At 45.7% G+C, this 22,500-nt stretch overlaps 1 protein-coding gene across 5 annotated transcripts in view; it reads left to right on the top strand.

The window, feature by feature from the left end:
- DRC10 (dynein regulatory complex subunit 10) overlaps positions 1-22,500 on the top strand; it is a 30,140-nt gene that overhangs the window by 5,976 nt on the left and 1,664 nt on the right. For 3 of the 5 annotated variants that reach the window (XM_002753078.7, XM_078337389.1, XM_078337390.1), the window contains exons 2-4: positions 14,297-15,118; positions 19,182-19,415; positions 22,067-22,138. In XM_002753078.7, the coding sequence (XP_002753124.2) occupies positions 14,390-15,118; positions 19,182-19,415; positions 22,067-22,138 (1,035 nt within the window). In that variant the 5' untranslated portion in view covers positions 14,297-14,389. The remainder of the gene's footprint in view (positions 1-14,296; positions 15,119-19,181; positions 19,416-22,066; positions 22,139-22,500) is intronic. The other 2 variants (XM_009004714.5, XM_035257720.3) reach the window with 2 other exon arrangements.

Raw genomic sequence — 22,500 nt, 5'->3', positions numbered from 1 at the left:
TCCCAGGCTGGAGTACAGTGACACAATCTCTGCTCACTGCAACCTCCGCCTCCCGGGTTCAAGCAATTCTCCTGCCTCAGCCTCCCCAGTAGCTGGGACTACAGGTGCCCACCACCATGCATGGCTAATTTTTGTATTTTTAGTAGAGACAGGGTTTGATCATATTGGCTAGGCTGGTTTTGAACTCCTGACCTTGTGATACGCCTGCCTCGGCCTCCCAAAGTGCTGGGATTACACGTGTGGGCCACCATGCCTGGCCAGCCTACAGTTTTATCATTAAAATATGACGCTCTTTTCTGGTTCCAATTCAGGACATATATGTTTTGCGAAACGACATTATCTATTATGCCAGCATCTCTCAGTGAGGAGACAGCCCTATTGGTAAATCTGGGTTTGCTGTCTCATTTATTCAACAGTGATTTCTTTTCTTTCTTTTTTCTTTTTTCTTTTTTTTTTTTTGAGACAGTCTCATGCTGTTGCCCAGGCTGGAGTGCAGTGTTGCAATCTTGGCTCACTGCAACCTCCATGAGCTCCATCTCATGTGAAAGCTTATCTTTGCCACTCTACCCCCAGTCATACACACATATCCCACGCTAAGTCATTCTTTCTTAGCTCTTTCACATCTAAGCTGAGAGCAATCATCTTTGTCAATCTATGGGAAATACAAAGAATGGAGCTCGGAAGGCACAAACTCTCAATTACAGCTAAAAATCAATGAAGAAGTATTTAAATTGTCTAGGAATACATGGTCTGTGAATTTTCAATGGCAGATGGTACTAAAGGGAAATTTGTTTAGTTGGGTTTATTGGTTCAGTGATACATGGTTCAGGAAGACATGTACATACACTAAATAACACTGAGTCCTGTGGTAAGAAGTTGTACCTAAAAGACCCTTTCAGGTCTCTTTTGATTTTCTTTTCAATGAGAAAGCTATGGTTTGGTGTTTATAAGTCTTTTGTATATTAAACATATATCCTGCAACCTGGCTATAATTGCTTAATTCCAGGAATGTTGCTGTTGATTTTTTTTCAGATTTTTCTACATAAATAATTATGTCACCATCTGTAACAAAGACAGTTTTTGGTTTTTTTTGTTGTTGTTGTTGTTTTTTTTTTCGAGATGGAGTTTCACTCTTGTTACCCAGGCTGGAGTGCAATGGTGCGATCTTGGCTCACCGCAACCTCCGCCTCCTGGGTTCAGGCAATTCTCCTGCCTCAGCCTCCTGTAGCTGGAATTACAGGCAGGCGCCACCATGCCCAGCTAATTTTTTGTATTTTTAGTTGAGATGGGGTTTCACCATGTTGACCAGGATAGTCTCGATCTCTTGACCTCGTGATCCACCCACCTCGGCCTCCCAAAGTGCTGGGATTACAGGCGTGAGCCACCACGCCCGGCCACAAAGACAGTTTTATGTCTTCCTTCCTAATCTAAATACCTTTTCATTCCCTTTCTTGTCTTATTACACTAGCTAGGACTGCTAGTATGTTGGACAGGAGTGGTGACATACTTGCCTTGTTCTTGATCTTAAGGGGAGAACTTCCAGTCCCTCACATTTAAGTATGATGTTAGCTACAGGCTTTTTGTCAGTGTTCTTTAGCAAGTTGAGGAAGTTCCACGCCATTCCTAGGTTGCTTAGAGTTTTTATCATAAATAGGTGTTGGATTTTGTCAAATGCTTTTTCCGCATCTATTGGTTTGATTAATGATTTTTCTTTTTAATTGAGTTTTGAATGTTAAACCAGCCTTACACACTTGGATAAATCCCACTTGGTTCTGGTGTATAATTTTTTTACATGTTGTTAGATTCAACTTGCTAATATTTTGTTGAAGATTTTTACACCTATGTTCATGAGAGCTATTAGTCTATAGTTTTCCTTTCTTACAATGTCTTTGTCTGGTTTTGGTATTAGGATAATACTGGCCTCATATAATAAGCTAGAAAGGATTCCTTCTGCTTCTGTTTTCTGGAAGAAATTATAGATAATTGTTATTTATTTATTTATCTGAGGCAGGGTCTTACTCTGTCACTCAGGCTGGAGTGCAGTGGCACAATCATGGCTCACTATGTCCTCAACCTCCTGGGTTCAAGCGATCCTTCCACCTCAGCCTCCTGAGTAGTTGGGACTTTAGGCACATGCCACCACACCTGACTAATATTTTTATTTAGTAAAGACAGGGTCTCCCTATGTTGCCCAGGCTGGTCTTGAACTCCTGGGCTCAAGCAATCCTCCTGCCCTGGCCTCCCAAAGTGCTGTGATTATAGGCATGAGCCATGCCTGGCCAATTGGTATCATTTCTTCCTTAAGCATTTGGTAGAATTTACCAGTGAAACCTTCTAGGCATGGTGATTTCCATTTTGGAAGTTTATTAACAATTGATTCAGTTTCCTGAATAGATAGAGGCCCATCTGAGTTATCTAGTTCTTGTGTGAGTTTCAGTAGATTGTATCTTTTAAGAAATCCGTCCATTTCATCTGGATTATCAAATATATGAGCATAGAGTTGTTTCATAATATTATTTATCATTTTTAACGTCCATGGGATTCATAATAGAATAATAACCATTCATTCATTTCTGATACTAGTAATTTGTGTCTTCTCTTTTTATTAGTATGTCTTTAATGTCTTCCTACCATTTCCTAATCTTGCTTTTTTTTCTTTCCCCACTATCTGAGCTTTGGGATAATCTTGATTTTTAACAACAGAAAGTTTTCCTGAGTAATAATATCTAGCTAAAAGGAAATAATGTCAGGATGTCAACATTGTTACCTCCTATATAAGGAAAGTGATACAGATTTTTCAATTACAGTGCAGATATAAAATTTCCTTTTTGCTGTAATCCCAGTCCTTTGGAAGGCTGAGGTGGGAAGATTGCTTGAGTCCAGAAGTTCAAGACTAGCCTGGTCAACATAACGAGACACCATCTCTATGAAAAATTTAAAAATTACCTGGGTGTGGTGGTGCATGTCTATGGTCCCAGCCACTCAGAAGGCTGAGGTGGGGGAATCATTTGGGGCCAGAAGATCAGGGCTCCAATGAGCCATGATTGTACCACTGCACTCCAGCCTGATGACAGAGTGAGACCCTGTCTAAAAAAAAAAAAAAAAAAACACATTTTTAGTATTTACAAATGGAAATATATTTAAATAAAAAATGGAGTTGATAATAACACAGCTTGGTCTGTAGATTTGACAGAAATCACCAACGTAATAAGCTACTGAGAAAAATTGGGGGAACACTAAATTAAACCCTCATGAAGGCCTCTTTGCTGCCTACCAGTTCTGCTTCATGGAGTGAAGCTCTACGGTGCCCAAGGATCCTCATGTTATAACTGTGTCTTGATAATTGGTTAATAAGTTCCAATGTATGTAAGTGATTGATTAAAAATAATAATCAGTGATAAATGATTTGAGGCTTTTTCTAAAATAACTTGGTTACTCTCACTCACTTGAATTCTGATAAACTTTATTTATTTATTTATTTATTTTTATTAAGAACGGATCTCACTCTGTCTCCCAGGCTGGAGTGCAATGGTACAATCATGGTTCACTGTATCCTTAACCTCCTGGGCTCAAGTGATCCTCCCACCTCAGCTTCCCCAGTAGCTGGGACTACAGGCACATGCCACCACACTCAGCTAATTTTTTTTTTTTAGTAGAGATGAGGTCTTGCTATGTTGCCTAGGCTGGTCTCGAACTCCTGGCTTTAAGCAATCCTCCCACCTTAGCCTCCCAAAATGCTGGGAGTGCAAGCATAAGCCGCTGCTCCCAGTCCAGATAAACTTTCTTAAGGAAGGAGGAAAGAATGGGATGATACTGTTACAAACTGTGTCTTGTCTTGGGTGTGCCCCGGGAAGCATGACACCAGTATCATCACTGTGTGGCAGTAGAAAGAAAGGTGGACCAACTCTAGAGAGGTAGAAAGAGCCCTAGCCTTGCACTCAGGGAGATCTGGCTTAGTTCTGGCCCTGTTACTCTATAGGTATATGGTTTAAGTATCTACTGCTACATGACAAGCAACTCCAAAATGCAGCAGTTTAATATAGTAACCATTTTATTTGCTTAGGGTTCTAGAAGGAATTGGCAAGGGCTTGGCCAGGTGGTTCTTCTGCTCCTGTGATGTCAGCTGAAGTCACTCACTCAGCTGCATTCATCTGACAACTGGGCTGGCATGGAAGGTCCAAGAAGGCTTTACTCACACATCTGATGCCTCGGTCCTCCTCCACTTGGCCTTTTCCTCTCTACATGGCTGTTTGGGGATTCCTAACTGCATGGTGGTTTCCAGGCAGTTGGACTTCTTATGTGGTGTCTGGCTTTCCAGAGGGAGCATTCTAAGCAGTGAAGCGAGAAGGAAGCTGCAGAGGTCTTCAGGACCAGCCCTAAAATTTCATAGCATTGCTTCTGCTACATTCTGCATGTCAACCAGGTTGTGGGGCTGTTTGAGGTCCAAGGGGAAGGGAGTACACCCCACCTCTTGTTGGAGGAGTGGCAAAGTCGTATTGCAAAAGAATATATGTCATAGACAATATTGTTATAACCACCTTCAGAAATCACTCTCCCATGGAGATTTCAGGCTGGGCATGGTAGCTTATGCCTGCAATCCCAGAATATTGGGAGTCTGAGGCAGGACGATTGAGTGGGCCCAGGAGTTCAAGACCAGCCTAGGCAACATACTGAGACCCCTATCTCTACAAATTATTGTTTTTAATTAGTTGGGTGTGATGGTATGTGCCTGTAGTCCCAACTACTTGAGAGGCTGAGGTGAAAGGATCACTTGAGCTCAGGAGGTTAAGAATACAGTGAGCTCTGATCGCGCTACTGCACTCTAGACTGGGCAACAGAGCAAGACCCTGTCTCAAAATTAAAAAAAAAAATAAAGATTCACCGTTAAGAACTTCAGTTTCCTTACCTGTAAAATTGGGATGAATAATACCTACCCCCTAGGGTGTCTTTAGTATTAAAAGGAATAACTATACTCCCTCTAGCAGTACAAAGGTTAAAATTTGAGTAATAAAGAGAAACAAAATAATGTATGGAAGATACCACAGCCAGAAAGCCCCTCAATATTATTTGTTTTCTATTGCTTTCAAATGAGAATGATTTATTTCAAATAGGGGTGGGGGGTATCATTTCTTATAGTATTTTTTGTGATTAAAAAATTTTTTTATTGGCTGGGCACAGAGGCTCATGCCTGTAATCCCAACACTTTGGGAGGCTGAAATCACTTGAGGTCAGCGGTTTGAGACTAGCCTGGCCAACATGGCGAAACCCCATCTCTACTAAAAATCACTTGAGGTCAGCAGTTTGAGACTAGCCTGGCCAACATGGCGAAACCCCATCTCTACTAAAAATACAAAAATTAGCCAGGCGTGGTGGTGCATCTGTAATCCCAGCTACTCAGGAAGCTGAGGCAGGAGAATCACTTGAACCCAGGAGGCGGAGGTTGCAGTGAGCGGAGATCCCACCACTGCACTCCAGCCTGGGCAACAGAGCAAGACTCCATCTCAAAAAAAAAATTACTGTGGTAATTTTTTTATTGTATCTGGGACCACAGGCATGTGCCACCACACCTGGCTAATTTGTATATTCTTAGTAGAGACGGTGTTTCACCACATTGGCCAGGCTGATCTTGAACTCCTGACCTCAGGTGACCCACCTGCCTCAGCCTCCCAAAGTGCTAAGCCACCATGCCCAGCCAGGTTTTTTTTTTTTTTTTTTTTTTTTTTTTGAGACATAGTCTCATTCTGTCACCCAGGCTGGAGTGCAGTGGCACGATCTCAGCTCACTGCAACCTCTGCCTCCTGAGTTCAAGTGATTCTTTTTCCTCAGCCTCCCAAGTAGCTGGAATTATAGGTACAAACCACCACACCCAGCTAATTTTTGTATTTTTAGTAGAGATGGAGTTTCACCATGTTAGCCAGGCTGGTTTCATACACCTGACCTCAAGTGACCCACCCACCTCAGCCTCTCAAAGTGTTGGGATTACAGGCGTGAGTCACTGTGCCCAGCCTGCCATTTAAATCATTTTTAGTGTGTAATTCAGTGGCATTAGTTACATGTAGTGTTGTGCAACCATGATGACTATTTTCCAAACTTTCTTATCACCCCAAACAGAAACTCTGTACTCATTAAACAGTAATTCCATCCACCATCCCCAATCCCCTGGCAACCTCCAATCTACTTACTGTGTCTGTGAATTTGCCTGTTTGATTGATTGATTGATTAATTGATTGATTGTAGAGATAAGCTCTGCTGCCCGGCCAATCTCAAACTCCTGGCCTCATGCAATTCTCCAGCCATGGCCTCCCAAATTGCTAGGGTTACAGGTGTGAGTTACTGCGCCTGTCCTGATTTGGCTGGTGGTGGTTGTTTCTTGCCCTGTCTCATGGCACTGAATTTTCCCTGTTTTATATAAGTGGAATCATACTTATGATTTGTCCTTTTGGGGCTGACTTGTTTTCTCTGAGGATGATGTTTCCAAGGTTCATCCATGTTGTGGCATATATCACTCCACTCTTTTTATGGGTGAATAATATTCCATTTTATGAATATATAACAATTTGTTCATCCATTCCTCTGTGATGGACACTTTATTTTGCTCCTTTTGGCCTTTGTGGAAAGTGCTGCAGTGACTGTTGGCCTCTAAGCAGCTGCGCCATTTTACATGTCTACCCTACGTATATATGAAGGTTCCAATTTAAACACGTTCTTATCAACACTGGTTATTTTCACCTTTTGAAGAATTACATTTATCTATTAGGTATGGAGTGTGGTCTCATTGTGGTTTTAATTTGCATTTATTTCCCTAGTGACTAATGGTGATGAGTGTCTTTTCCTGTGTTAACTGGCCATTTGTATATTGGAGAAATGTCTATTCAAGTTTTTTTTTAATTTTATTTTTAGAGACAGGGTTTCACTCTGTCACCCAGGCTAGAGTGCAGTGGAGCAATCATAGTTCACTGTAATCTTGAACTTCTGAGCTGAAGTGATTCTCCTGCCTTAGCCTCACAAGAAACTGGGACTACAGGTGTGTGCCACCTTTCCTGGCTAAATTATTTTGTTTCTCTAGAGATGGGGTCTTGCTATGTTGCCCAGACTGGTCTTGAACTCCTGGCTCAAGCAATCCTCCCACCTCAGCATCCCAAAGTGTAGGATTACCGGCCTGAGCCACTGCACCTGGCCCGCTATTCAAGTTCTTTATCCACTTTTTAATTGAGTTGCTCGCCTTCATTGTTAAGGTTTAGGAGTTTTGTGGGGGGTCTTTTTTTCATATTCTAGGTATCAAAACCTTATCTGATATGTGATTTGCAAGTATTTTCTGCAATTCCATAGGTTGTCTTTTAGCTTTCCTGGTAACATCCTTTAATGCACAAAAGTTTCCATTTTAAAGTTGAGCTTATCTACTTTTTTCTTTTATTGCTGATCCTTTTGGTTTCATATCTAAGAATCTATTGCCAAATCCAAGGTCATGAAGATTTACACAATGTTACCCCTATGTTTTCTTCTAAGAGTTTTATGGTTTCTCAGAATTATTTTTAAAGGCCTTCTTGTTTCATCTTCCCACCCAGTATCAAATCAACCAAGTCCCCAGTTCTTACCACCTGCATACATCCTCCTTACCAGATCCTGCCAATCTTTCTCCTTCCATGAACCTCCTCCACTCTGTCATCTCCTAAGACACTGACAGTGATGACTCTCGCCCCCATCACAGTTCCAGAAATGTTCCTGCCTTTCTCATTCTGTCTCAGCATTTCAACCGAGGCCCTGATATATGTACATGCTGGTGGATGAGTATGTTTATAAAATACAGCTCAATAGTGAAACACATACACACATATATTCATTGTTATTAATTATATGCATATATAGTTATAACACCGAATATGAGAAAAAGTATATGAATTTGTAGTTAAGTAGATTAAATGCTATAGGAACTGAGTCTTTTTTTTTTTTTCTTCTTGTTTGTTTTTTTGAGACAGAATCTCTCACTCTGTTGCCCAGGCTGGAGTGCAATGGTGTGATCTCAGCTCACTGCAGCCTCTGCCTTCCAGGTACAAGCAATTCTCCTGCCTCAGCCTCCCAAGTAGCTGGGACTACAGGCACCCACCACAATGCCCAGCTAATTTCTTTTTTTGAATTTTTAGTAGAGATGGGGTTTCACTGTGTGGGCCAGGCTGGTGGGAACGGAATCTTAAAGACATCTGTTCTCTAGACTCTGTTGGATAGGGTTCATGAAGTCAGACCAGCAAAGACTCATTCTACCATGTTTACCATAGAAGTCAATCCTTTTTTTTTTTTTCTGAGACAAAGTCTCCCTCTGTCGCCCAGGCTGGAGTGCACTGGTGCAATCTCAGCTTACTGCAACCTCCACCTCCCAGGTTCAAGCAATCTCTTGCGGCAGCCTTCCCAGTAGTTGGGATCACAGGTGCCCATCACCATGCCTGGCTAATTTTTGTATGTTTAGTGGGGAGAGGGTTTTACCATGTTGGCTAGGCTGGTCTCACCCCTGACCTCAAGTGACCCACCCACCTCAGTCTCCCAAAGTGCTGGCATTACAGGTGTAAGCCACTGAGCCTGGCCAGAAGTCAATCTGAGAATTAAGAGACTGGACAGAATAGTGCTGATGGGGCACAGGCTCTGTCACTTCCTAGCTGTAAACTAACTAGAATCATCTAACCTCTCTCTGGCTCCCTTTCTTCATCTGCGAAATGGAGGTAATAATAATACCTACCTCACAGGGTTGCTGCAAGGACTATAAGAATTAATTCGTATGTAGCATTCAGAACGGTGTCTGCTACACAGTAAGTTCTCAAGAACTTACTTAGCTAACATTAAAATGGTATTCCTTAGGGCCAGGCGCGGTGGCTCAAGCCTGTAATCCCAGCACTTTGGGAGGCCGAGGCGGGTGGATCACGAGGTCAAGAGATCGAGACCATCCTGGTCAACATGGTGAAACCCCATCTCTACTAAAAATACAAAAAATTAGCTGGGCACGGTGGCACATGCCTGTAATCCCAGCTACTCAGGAGGCTGAGGCAGGAGAATTACCTGAACCCAGGAGGCGGAGGTTGCAGTGAGCTGAGATCGCGCCATTGCACTCCAGCCTGGGTAACAAGAGTGAAACTCTGTCTCAAAAAAAAAAAAAAAAAAAAAAATGGTATTCCTTAAGATCTGGATGAGGATAGAAAAACTACCTATCAGGTACTATGCTTATGACCTGGGTGATGAAATAATCTGTATACCAAGCCCCCATGACATGCAATTTACCTATATAACAAACCTGCACATGTACCCCTGAACCTAAATTAAAAGTAAATTAAAAAGAGAAAGAGAGAGAACTCCACTTCTCACACTCCACTTTTTTTTTTTTTTAAACACCCTCTGTGTTTTCCACGTGCCAGTTTGGAATTAAGTGTTGGGTTTTCTTTTTTCTCTTTGGGGGAAAAAATATATAATTTAGCTCAAATCTTTTTTTTTCTCAAAATATTCTAAAAGTGAAAGTAATACAATATCCAACAAGCCTGTTTGAATGAAAACTAGGTATAATTTGCATGACAAAGATACATTTCCATTTATAAAGTTCATCAGCAGAATTAATGACAAATAAAGGGAATATCCAATTAAAAGTTTCCATCCATTAACGATCTTGCTTCATTCTTAGGGCAGGAATTTTAAAAGGAGATGCTTAAGTTGGAAATGATTTAAATATTAAGGTTGGTGGCATTAAAAGGACATGAAATGATCATATTAGAATTCAAGGAAAAGAGATTCTCCAGTAATTTTTGTCATCAGAATCAAATGCATTTCCCCTCAACCCTAGTTCCACCGGCTTTTTCTTGTTCACCCAAATGAGCTGTCAGGAACAGATGGGTGTCACCATAATGAAAGAAAACAAGTTTGCCCTTTAAAGCAAAAGAGGTAATTTGGCTGAAAGAAAATTGGAAACAGTTCATATCATGTTGCATTTCCAGTCACACTCTCTGAAGAATTCAGGCATTTTGATTTATGCCTGAGAGCTTTGGGGTACAATGGGGAGGATTGCGTTCATTAGCTACCGTGGTAACATCCATCCTGTGGCCATGGGCAAAGATCCTTCATCCTCAGAGAGGCTGAGAAAGCTCCATGGCTGTCCTTAAAACTTTTTTTTTTTTTGCTTATGAGATAGGATCTCAGCCGAGCATGATGACTCATGCCTGCAATCCCACTACTTTGGGAGGTCAAGGTGGGCAGATTACCTGAGGTCAGGAGTTTGAGACCAGCCTGGCCAACATGGTGAAACCCCGTCCCTACTAAAAATACAAAATGAGTCTGGTGTGGTGGTGCACACCTGTAAGTCCAGCTACTCAGGAGGCTAAAGCAGGAGAATCACTTGAACCCAGGAGGTGAAGGTTGCAGTGAGCCGAGATCATGCCATTGCAGTCCAGCCTGGGCAACAAGAGCAAAACTCTGGCTCAAAAAAAAAAAAAAAAGACAGAGAGAGAGATAGGATCTCACTATGTCACCCAGGCTGGAATGCAATGGTGCGATCACAGCTCACTGCAGCCTTAACCTCTCAGGCTCAAGCAGTCCTCCTGCCTCAGCTCCCCAAACAGCAGGGACTACAGGCACCTGCCACCGTGACAGACTAATATTTTTTTTAACTCTTTGTAGAGATGACATCTCACTTTGTTGCCCAGGTTGGTTTTGAACTCCTGGGCTCAAGCAATCTTCCCTCCTTGGCCTCCCAAAGTGCTGGGATTATAGGTGTGAGCCCCCATGCCCAGCTTCCTAAAACTTTGTCTTCAGGAAGAGCCTCGAAGGATCTCATGAGATTCATTAGGGAGCAGGAAGTATGTGTGAGCCAAAGTGACTGAAGATAATTCTGTCCTCTGCTCCCAAAGAAGCTTCTGGTTTGTTTTTGTATTTTTTTTTTTAAGAGCCAGGGTCTCACTCCGTTACCCAGGCTGGAGTGCAGTGGCCCAATCATAACTCACTGCAGCCTCAAACTCCGGGCTCAAGCAATCCTTCTGCCTCAGCCTCTCAGTGTTGGAATTACAGGCGTTAACCATGACACCTGGCCAGATTTTGAATACATTTTGCCTTGTCAATGAACTAAACACCTTAGCATCTGATCTGGCCTGCCTTTCCTGTTCGTTCTTATCACTTTCGGTGCTTCTTTGATTCCCTGCCATTCTCTTGGTTTGGTGAGTTGAAGATACCTTCTATGGCTTCAAATATCACTTCCTTCTCCTGGGCAACATAGCAAGACTCCATCTCTACAAAAATAGAAATAAAATAATTAGCTGAGCTTTGTGGCACTTGCCTGTAGTCCCAGCTACTCGGGAGCATGAGGTAGGAGGACTGCTTGAGCCCAGGAAGTCGAGATTTCAGTGAGCCACGATCATGCCACTGCACTCCAGCCTGGGCGACAGAGTGAGTTCCTGTGCCAAAAATAAAAAAGAGGAAATGGATCATGGGAAGGCCAAGACACCATTGTCCTCTCCAATATGGCAGCCAGAGCTCAATAAGTTCAAAAGTGAGCTCTTTGCCTTCCCCTCCAAACTTCCTCTCCCAATTTCCGCTATAGCTTCTTAAGGGCCACGTCATTCTCTACCAGTCACCCAAACTCAAAGCTCTTTCACTCATCAAGTCCTAATGATTCTTTCTTCAAAACACTTCTCACATCTACAGACAGTGTGAAAATAAAAACGGCACAAGTAACCTGTAAGTAGTAACTCACAGCCTTCATGGTGCTTACTTATTAGGAGAGGGAGAAAGATAGACCATAAACAAATAAACAGGTCCATATAGGGATGTGAAATGGTGATACTTAACCTGGTGAACAAACAGGATAAGGGAGAAGAGATGAAGAAGAATCAGAGTGAGGGATGGGGATGTTATGGGTATGTCCATCTAAGACATGGTATTGTGGGGTGGGCAGACATCCTGAGCAGTAAGTGTATTTTTTTTTTTTTTTTGAGATAGGGCCTTGCTATGTTGCCCACGCTGTCTTGAACTCCTGGGCTCAAGCGATCTTCCCACCTAAGCCTCTCAAATTGCTGGGATTACAGGTGTGAGCCACTGTGCCTGGCCAAGGCAGTAGGTGTTCAATGGTTGTGTCAGAAATCACTAAAGTCCTGGGATTGAGATTTTCGTTTTCCTGAGTTAATGCTGTTAGTTCTTTATTGAGTGTTTAGAGCATGTGGGCCCTGTGCTGGAAGCTTCTCATTGATCCTGAGGACTCCGGTTTTACAGCTGAGGAAGTCCAAGCTCTGGAGGATTAAATGACTAGCCCAGAGACCCCCAGCAAGGATTTGAACCCAAGTGGGGCTGTGCAAAGCTAGTACTTTTAGCCATTGTACTGTGAAAGCAATATAAATTACTGATCTCTGATTGCCCTGTAGATGTTTCTGAAATAGTCTTTTACTTATTTATTTTGAAACAGTGTCTCACTCTGTTGCCCAGGCTGGAGTACAGTGAAGCAAACTTGGCTTACTGTAACCTCTGCCTCCTGGGTTCAAGCAATTCTTGTGCCTCAGCCGCCTGAGTAACTGGGATTACAGGTACACACCACCGTGCCTGGCTAATTCTTTCATATTTTTAGTAGAGATGGAGTTTCGCCATGTTGGCCAGGCTCATCTTGAACTCCTGATCTCAGGTGATCTGCCCACCTCAGCCTCTCAAAGTGCTGTGATTACAGGCGTGAGCTACCATACCTGGCCTGAAACAGTCTTTTAACTAGCTCTTTACTTTGTAATGATTGCAGATTTATAGAAAAGTTGCAAAGATAGTACAGAGAGTGCCCTTATGCCCTCCATTCAGCTCCCCCAATGTTAACATCTTAGATAACCTCAATGTATTTGTCAAAGCCACAAAATTAGGCCCAGTGCGGTGGCTCATGTCTGTAATCCTGACAGTGGGAGGCTGAGGTGGGAGGATTGCTTGAGCCTTGGAGTTCAAGATCAGCCTGGGCAACACAGTGGAGCTCATCTCCACAAGAAGTTAAGAAATTAGCCAGGGATCGAGCACCTGTAGTCCTAGGTACTTGAGAGGGTGAGACAGGAGGATCACTTGAGCCAGGGGGTCAAGGCTGGAGGGAGCCATGATCACACCACTGCACTGCAGCCCGGGTACCAGCACCTACAAAACTAACGTTGGTACAAAGCTATTAACTAAACTTTAGACTTGGTTTGGACTTGGATTTCTCCAGTGGTTCCACTAATGTCCTTTTTCCACTCCGGAATCCAATCCAGAATACAACATTGCCTTTAGTGAAACAGTTTTTAAATTGTATTGTGAGGTTATTTTTCACCATTTTTAAGTAAAATCAATACTTAAAAATGGCTGGGTGCAGTGGCTCAGGCCTGTAATCTCAGCACTCTGGGAAGCAAAGGCAGGCAGATCACTTGAGGTCAGGTGTTTGACCTCGCCAGCCTCGCCAGTGTGGCAAAACCCTGTCTCTACTAAAAATACAAAAATTAGTTGGGTGTGTTGGCACATGCCTGTAGTCCCAGTTGCTCAGGAGGCTGAGGCAGGAGAATCACTTGAACCCGGGAGGCGGAGGTTGCAGTGAGCCGAGACGCCACTGCACTCCAGCCTGGGTGACAGAGCAAGACTCTGTCTCAAAAACAACAACAACAACAACAACAACTTCAAAATCGGTGAAAATGTGCCGGTCCTAGTCCTATTAATCTTACACTGATTTTTGCCCTGTCCCTACCCTGTCCCTGTCCTGCTCATAGGCTGCTGCCTGCGGTGCCATCGCCCAGGATCCCTCGTCAGTTTCCTGCTGGTTCTGGCCGAGGGCAGGAGAAAGAGAGGAGCCAGGGTATTTCTCCTCTCCCACAGCCCCCCTCTTTGACCTGCATTTCCGGCAATGTCTCTTGCTCCTCTGGGAACAACTGATGGCTGTGGCTCAAGCATCCCCTGCGTGACTCTGGGCCCCAGGCTCACCACCTATTCATGTGGTGGCTTCCCGCCATTGACAATTGCGGGATGGCTTTATCTTCCCCTGGTTGACCTCTCAATTCTCCCATCACTGACATAACCAGTCTCTGGTTTTAAATCTTTTGAATGGCATCTATCATCCTGGTGGTCTCTGCCTGGCACAGGTGCCTGAGGCACCTCCACGCTTGGTCTTCTGCCCTTGTGGCCCTAACACCCTCACAAAGCCGAAAGCTGTTTTCAGTGAAAGGTTCTGTGTAAAAGTGACAGAGGACCTAAGATGAACTTTTGATGTCAACAGCTGTGGTTTCTGCAGCCACGCTAACCACACAGATGTCAGCACAGCTCCACTAACACCTACGTCTTCCTTTTGCAGGATGGCCAGAGACAATAAAAGCACAAGACCCAAATAGTCTACCGAAGTCTCCATCTCTGAGGACGTACAGAGGGACAGAGGGCTGCTCACGAGATGGCTTTAGACATTCTCGCCATAGCGCCTTTGTACCAGGTCCCCACCATCAACAGAATAGGGCCAAAGACAGACCCATCTAAAAGGCCAGCCGACTCACTAAAACCCTTGGTCCCCTCTAAGACCAAACTTACCACCATTGAGGCCAAAAGGATCATGTCCGTCCTGGATGAGGCGATCTACAAGGTGGAGCTGGTGACCCTGCTGTCGTATGTGGCATCCAATCGAGGGGATGTGGAGGGGATGCTGGGGGAGAACATCATGAGGGCAGTGAGGGAGCATGAGGACCTCTGCCAGATCCTCCTGGAAAACGTCAGGTGCCTAAAGGAAAAAGAAAGGCAGCTGCAGGAGCAGGATGAGGCTAAGGAGGAAGGGTGGCTCAGAGACCGCCGCCTGTCCATAGAGCTGCAGAAATCCAGCCTCCCTCCACTTAGGCAGCAGATCAAAGACTCCACCAAGAATGTCCTGAGACTCTTGCTCAGCAACCCTCAAGCTGCCAGTTTCCTGCAGATGCAGACGCAGGGCAGAAGTGCAGAAGCCCAGTGTTTGATTGACAGCCTGAATGAGCTCCGTGGTTTCCTGTTTGAAAAACTCCTCACTAGTCCCATGGAAGCGAGGGACAAAGCCCAGTTCATACAGGATATCAGTAAACAGAATAGTATGAACCAACAAATCCTTGATACTCTTGAAAATGAATTGGCGGAGAGGATGAAGGACAGACATGCAGAGGTACTGTTTCACAGTACTGCTGAAACCGCAGAAGCCACACTCACTGGCCCAAATCTTTTTTTTTTTTTTTTTTTTTTTTTTGAAATGGAGTCTCTCCCTGTCATCCAGGCTGGAGTGCAGTGGTGTGATCTCGGACTCATTTTTGATACTAATTTTTGTACTTTTAGTAGAGACAGAATTTTATCATGTTGGCCAGGCTGGTCTTGAACTCCTGGTCACAAGTGATCCTCCTGCCACGGCCTTCCAAAGTGCTGGAATTACAGGCGTGAGCCACCGCACCTGGCCCCAACTTTTTCTACTAAGGGTCAGATAGTAAATACATTAGGCTTTGTGGGCCAGATGGTCTTTGTTGCAATTACTTAACTCAGCTCTGCTGTTATGGGGGAGAGTAGCCATATGTAAATGAATGGACTGTGTAAGAACAAAACTTTCCCTAACAAATGCAAGTTTGGATTCGGCCTGTGGGCCATAGTTTGTCAACCTGTGTTCCAGGTGGAGGGTAGAGGGTACCTCAGTCATGAGATAGGAATAAGCCTGGCTAGTTCAGAAACCCAGAGAATGCCAGTGAGCTAGAGGGAAGGGCCAAGATAGGCTGGGAAAGCAGGGGAAGGAGACAGATCACATGGGGCCTTTGAGGCCTAATCAAGGAATTTGGTCTTTTGAAGTTTTTAGTTTTAGAGACAAGATCTCGCTCTATCACCCAGGCTGGAGTACAGTGGCACGATCATAGCTCACTGCAGCCTTGACCTCCTGGGTGATTCTCCTGCCTTAACTTCTTGTGTAGCTGAAACTACAGGCATGCACCACATTGCCTGGCTAATTTTTAAAATTTTTGTAGAGATGGTGTCTCACTATGTTGCCCAGGCTGGTCTCGAACTCCTGGGGCTCAAGAAATCCCCCTTCCTCAGCCTCCCAAGTAGCTATGACTACAGGCACATGCCACCATGCCTGCCTAATTAAGTTTTTTTTTATAAATGGGGTCACTGGCCAGATTTGGTGTCTCACACCTATGATACCAGCACTTTGGGAGGCCAAGGCGAATGGATCACTTGAGGTCGGGAGTTCGAGACCAGCCTTGCCAACATGGCGAAACCCCATCTCTACTAAAAAAAATACAAAAAAATAGCTGGGCATAATGGCTCATGCCTATAATCCCAGCACTTTGGGAGGCAGGTGGATCACCTAAGGTCAGGAGTTCAAGACCAGCCTGATCAACATGGTGAAACCCCGTCTCTACTAAAAATACAAAATTAGCCAGGCATGGTGGCAGGCTCCTCTAATCCTAGCTATTCAGGAGGCTGAGGCAGGAGAATCGCTTGAACCCAAGAAGTGGAGGTTCAAGTGAGCCAAGATTGTGCCATTGTGCTCCAGTCTGTGCAACAGAGTGAGACTCTGTCTAAAATAAATAAATACATAAATAAATAAAAGAAAAGAAATACAAAAAAGAAATGGGGTCTCACTCTGTTACTCAGGCTGGTCTCAAACTCCTAGCTTAGAGACCCTCCAGCTTCAGCCTCCTGAGTAGCTAGGATTATAGGCATACCACCATACCAGCTAGAATCATTTTTTTTAAGAAGGGAAATGTGGGCATGGTGGCTCATGCCTGTAATCCCAACACTTTGGGTAGCCAAGGCAGGAGGATCACTTGAACTTAGGAGTTTGAGACCGGCCTGGGTAACATAGTGAAGCCCCATCTCTACATACAAGACAAAATTAACTGGGCGTGGTGGTATACACCTGTAGTGCCAGCTACTCAGGAGGCTGAGGTGGGAGGGATCACTTGAACCCAGAAGGTAGAGGTTGGAGGTGACAGGGAGCTGAGATCGCACCACTGTACTCCAGCCTGGGCTACAAAGAAATACCCTATCTCAAAAAAGAAAAAAAGGGGAATGGTAGCATGATCCTAAACCTAATAATAATCATATTGGACACATACAGTGTATTTGTTTTACATACATTTTCTCTCTAAATCTTTACAAAAACCCTGTGACATGATGTATAAGTACAGATTTGGCTGCTATGACAGAGACACCCAACATAGCTGTGGCTTAGTAAGACAACCATGTATTTCTCTGTAGTAGAAACACCAGAGCTGGTGTGGCATCTCTGCTTCCCAAGTTGTCAGGGGGTCTGGCTTCTTTGATACGACTTCTCTACTGATCCCCACATGGGACTTCTGCCTGTGGGTCAAGATGGCTGCTCCAGTTTTCCCCATCATGTGGCCCCCGGTCCAGCCAGCAGGAAGGAGGAAAGGGGAGGAGAGGGCTTGGTTCCACCCCTTAAGGACACATGCAGAGGTCCCCCCACAGAACTTCTATGCACATCTTGTAGCCACACCCAGCAGAGAGAGGTGCTAGGAAGGACTGACCGCCTGTCACCCTGTTCTACTACACATTCTAGCCCACAGCCTCTCTGGGGAGGGCAGACGTGGGGGCTAGCCAGGCTGCACTGCCGCAGCACTTCTCTTTCTCTCCCCCACCACTGACAAGAGGTTCAAGGCACTGGCAAGCTATTCACTGCCCTCCCTTCCCCAGGGAGGGAGGTGGGGCACTTCTCACTGAATTTGTCCTTTAAAGCAATCAGCCGACTATGAGGATGACATACCTTTGTGTGCTTTGTGTGGCCTTGAGAGGTCTGTCTCCTCCACAAGAAAAGAGGGGCCTTGTCTCTCTCAGCCTGCCACTGTGTCCCCAGTGAGCCTGTCCAAAAGAAGTACATGATGTATACTTGCTGAGTGGACAGGTGATGGGCTTCTGGGCCCTTGCACAGGGAGGTCACTGGTAAGGTGGGAAGAACATCCTCTAGGCATAGGCAAAGGGACACAGGTGGCCCTGCTGGTCTCATTCAGGTGCTAGAATTCGAAGGGGCTTCACCTTGGGCTAACTTGGGGTCAGATGCCATTTTTGCCAGGTGAGCAAATTTCATGTCATTGAACCTCAGTGTACAATGAAGGGGAGACACCAATCAGGGACGTGGTGGGGAGTCTACCAGGAGAGCTGTGACTGCTGAGCATACTCCCGCACCTGCTGCCTAGAGCCTTCATGCAGGACAGGCTTGCCTCAAAGACGCTGCCTCCCTGCCCCCAGTGTGCAGGAAGTGAACAGGTGCCCAGCAGGCCTGCTGCAGGCTGACCCAAGCCCAGGACTGTGGTGTGAGCAGCGATAGCACCACTGTGCTCAGATGGAGACTCCAGTGTTTGTGAGAAGCCTTGAGAACTTCTTTACAAAACTGTCCCATCCTCCACCCCATTCCTGTTCTAGAATCCACCCAAGGCAGGGAACAAGCCAGGTATGGGCCCTTGAGAGACAGCCTGGTGGCAATCCCTTCAGTCAGTGTTTGTCATACACATTCATGCATCCCACCAAGTGTCTCTGCCAGCCAGGCCTCCCCTGCCATGTCCTCAGGAGAAGCATCACTGCCGTCCCAGTCCTCCCCTGTGGACTCAATCCAACAAGCTTGTACTCTTCACTAGTGCAACGAAATAGAAAGTGGTGGCTCCAGGTCAGACAAACCTGGCTTCAGACCCCAGCTCAGCTGGGCAACCACAGACAGATGAAGCCACCTCCTGGAGCCTCAGTTTTTTTGTCTGTAATCAAGCTATCCCTGACCTCCATTGTGGGGTTGGGGTTATGATTAGAGAGACTGAGAGAGATAATAACACATGTGGCATGCCTGGCTCCAAGGGAGGGTGCAGTGGTGTCAGCCTCTGGTGACTGGCAGTGGGCATGGAGGTGTTTTTTTCTGAGATGGAGTCTCACTCTGTCACCCAGGGTGGAGTGCAGTGGTGTGATCTCCACTCCCTGCAACCTCCACTTCCCATGTTCAAGCTATTCTGTCAACCTCCGGAGTAGCTGGGCTTACAGGCACTCACCACCATGCCCAGCTAATTTTTGTATTTTTAGTAGAGACAGGATTTCATCATGTTGGCCAGGCTGGTTTCAAACTCCTGACCTCAGGTGATCCACCCACCTCAGCCTCCCAAAGTGTTGGGATTACAGGCATGAGCCACTGTGCCCGGCTGGGCATGGGGGTATTAACGGAGCCCTTTCTCTTCCTGGCTCAGATGGAAAAGGAGAACTTTGTGATCCAAGAACTGAAAAACCACCTGCACCAGGTGCTCAAGTTCTCAGAGAACAGCCTCCTTCGCACTAAGCAGGAGGCCAAGAAGCAGCAGAGGGCCGACTTCCGAGCATCGCAGGCCAGGGTGGCCAAGATCCAGCAGGAGATCCTGCAGCTGCAGTCACAGGTTTTCAGCCTGGTCATGGAGAACCGGGAGGCGGAGCAGGCGCTGAGAAAGGTGCCCGGGGAAGCAGGGAGGATGGGCTGGTGGGGTCCCTGGGGCAGGGGAGGGGCGGGACTGTACTGTCACTCCTGGAGGTCCAGCAGTGTTGGGCAGGGCAGGGCTGCACCGGCTACTCAGGAAGCAGCTTGGTGGAGGGGAAGGGCACAAGAGCAGGGAAGGCCCAAACCTGAGCCAGTGTCCCCTGGGAGGCAGGAGGGGGCAGCACACAGGCCTGGGCACGGGGCACAGAGGAATTGGGACCCAGTCCCAGCATTGCTGCATGCCAGCTTTGTGGCCCTAGGCAAGTTCCTCAACTCTTCGGACCCCACAGGGATAATACTCACATCGTCAGAGGCTGGCGCCGTGCAAAGGAATAAAGAAATAGCATGTGAAGCTCAGGGAAATTACTCAACTCCCACCCAGCTGCCAGTTTCACACCTCAGAAACAAAAATGCTAACATCGGTCTTCATGGTTGTTACATGGGATGGTGGTGAGAGAGCTGGAGCATAGTAGGTGTTCAATAAATATCATTTCTGGCCAGGTAAGGTGGCTCATGCCTTTAATCCCAACACTTTGGGAGGCTGAGGCAGGAGGATCGCTTGAGCCTGGGAGGCTGAGGCTGCAGTGAGCTGTGATTGCACCACTATACTCCAGCCTGGGCAACAGCGAGATCCTGTCCATACAAAGAATAAAAGATAAATTAGTCAGGCGCTATGATGTGTGCCTACAGTCCCAGCTACTTGGGAGGCTGAGGTAAGAGGATTGCTTTAGCCCAGGAGTTTGGAGGCTGCAGTGAACTATGACCACACCAGTGCACTCCAGCCAGGGCAACAGAGTAAAACCTTGTTTCTAAAAAAAAAAAAAAAAAAAAAAAAAAAAAAAAAAAAAAAATTATATCTGTTTGCCTTCTCCTTTATCATCTCAGCTAAGACCCAGACCCAGCACACATCCAACTTCCAAATCTTTTTCTCGTAAAAGGCACCCTTTCTAATACTTGTCTCTAGTCTCTGAGTGTCACACTCTAGAGCATCTGATGGAAGCCATTGGCCTCTCCCCCAGAAAGAAGGCACAGATGCACATACACATCCTGGTAGACAGTTCTCTGGAGACCCCAGGCCCCCTGAAGCTGGCCTACCCATGGTGCCCAAGCTAAGCGCTCTTGCTCTGTAGAATTAATGTGGTTTTTTTTTTTAAGAGACAGGGTCTCACTCTGTCACCCAAACCAGACTGCAATGGCGTGATCACTTCAGCCTCCAAATCCTGGGTTCAAGCGATCCTCCCATCTCAGCCCTGATGAGTAGCTGGGAATACTGGTGCATGCCACCACGTCTGGCTAAGTAAAAATTATTGTTATTATTTTGTGTGGAGACAGGGTTTTGCTGTGTTGCCCAGGCTGGTCTAGAACTTGTGGCCTCAAGCAATTCTCCCATTTGGCTTCCCAAAAGGTTGGGATTACAAGTGTGAGCCACTGTGGCCAGGCTATTTTTAATTTAGGTGAAACAACATAGTACAAAACCATTTTAAAGTGAGCAGTTCAGTGGCATTTAGTATATTCACAGCCCCCACTTCCGCCACTTTTATCCAGTTCCAAAACATTGTCACCTCAAAATAAAACTCCATATCTGTTAAGAAGTTACTCCCCATTCCCTTCTTCCCCTGTCCCTGGCAATCACTAACGTGCTTTCTGTCTCTGTGGGTTTGTTTATTCTGGACACTCCATCTGAATGGAATCCTCTGTGGCCCCTCTGTCTGCCATCTTTTATTTAGCACCATGTTTTCAAGGTTCAGCCATGTTGTAGCATGGATCAGTGCTTCACTGTTTTTTCTGGTGGAAATAATCTTTTAAAAGCAGGGTTAGATCATGTCTCTCCACTGCGTCTACATCACCCAGTGGCTTTGCCTCAGCTTCCCCTGAGAATACAGCCTCCTCTTGCTGACACTCCCTCTGTGACACAGCCTTTCCCTGGGACCTTGTTGGGGACCACTTCCATCCTGGCCACTCCCTTCTAGCCACACTGGCTTGATTTCTGTCCTTTAATTTTTTCTATTTATTTTTTTGAGACAGTCTCCCTCTGTCACCCAGGCTAGCGTGTGGTGGTGTGATCACAGATCACTGCAACCTCCACCTCCTGGGTTCAAGTGATTCTCCTGCCTCAGCCACCTGAGTAAATGGGATTACAGGTGTGCACCACCATGCCCAGCTAATATTTGTATTTTTAGTACAGCTGGGGTTTTGCCATATTGGAAGCCAGGCTGGTCTCAAACTCCTGGCCTCAAGTGACCTGCCTGCCTCAGCCTCCCAAAGTGCTGGGATTACAGGTGTGAGTCACCACACTAGGCCGATTTCTATCCTTTAAACAGCACAAGCTTGTTCCTACCTCAGGGCCTTTGTACCTGCTGCTTTGTCTGCCTAGGATGTCCTGGAACTGGGCTGCTGGCTTCAAATTCAGGCTCTGCCACCCATTAGCTCTGTCACCTTGGGCAAGTGAGATAGCATGTCTGAGCCTCAGTTTCCTCACCTGTGAAATGGAGAAAAGGGAACCTCCTTGTGCGGGTTCAATAGGTGAGGCATGTAAAGCACCTGCCACAGTGATGCAGAGGGTGATCAGTGCTGTCGATTGTTCATATTATTCCATCAAATAATGATGAATTGGATCTTTTCTAGAAGAAATATAAAGTGGAAACAGAAATCGAGAACTGGATCCAGAAATATGATACAGAGATGGGTGAGAAGCAGGTATTTGTCACTGAATAAGTCTCGTGTGCTTTTCCCAAGACCCTCTAGGGATGGGAGGAATGGGAGGAGCAGCCTTAGAATGGTCCACGGAGGGGGCAAACTTCTGAGCGTCTCTGGGGAGAGTAACTTCCTTTGTTTAAAGGGTTTGTCCAGCCTGGGGTAGAGTGAGAGGTGGGAAAGAAAAGAGCCAGAAGCTGCAAGGCCAGGTGTGGTGGCTCACACCTGTAATCCTAGCACATTGGGAGGCCGAGGTCAGAAGTTCGCTTGAGCTCAGGAGTTCAAGACCAGCCTGGGCAACAGAGCAAGACCCCGTCTCTACTTAAAAAAAAAAAAAAGTGACTGGCTAGGCGAAAGCCTGATAC

This window comes from Callithrix jacchus, chromosome 9 (genome assembly GCF_049354715.1).
Source record: "Callithrix jacchus isolate 240 chromosome 9, calJac240_pri, whole genome shotgun sequence".
Taxonomy (NCBI): domain Eukaryota; kingdom Metazoa; phylum Chordata; class Mammalia; order Primates; family Cebidae; genus Callithrix; species Callithrix jacchus.
The sequence above is the reverse complement of the archived record's forward strand: the minus strand, read 5'-3'. Positions and strand labels throughout refer to the sequence as shown.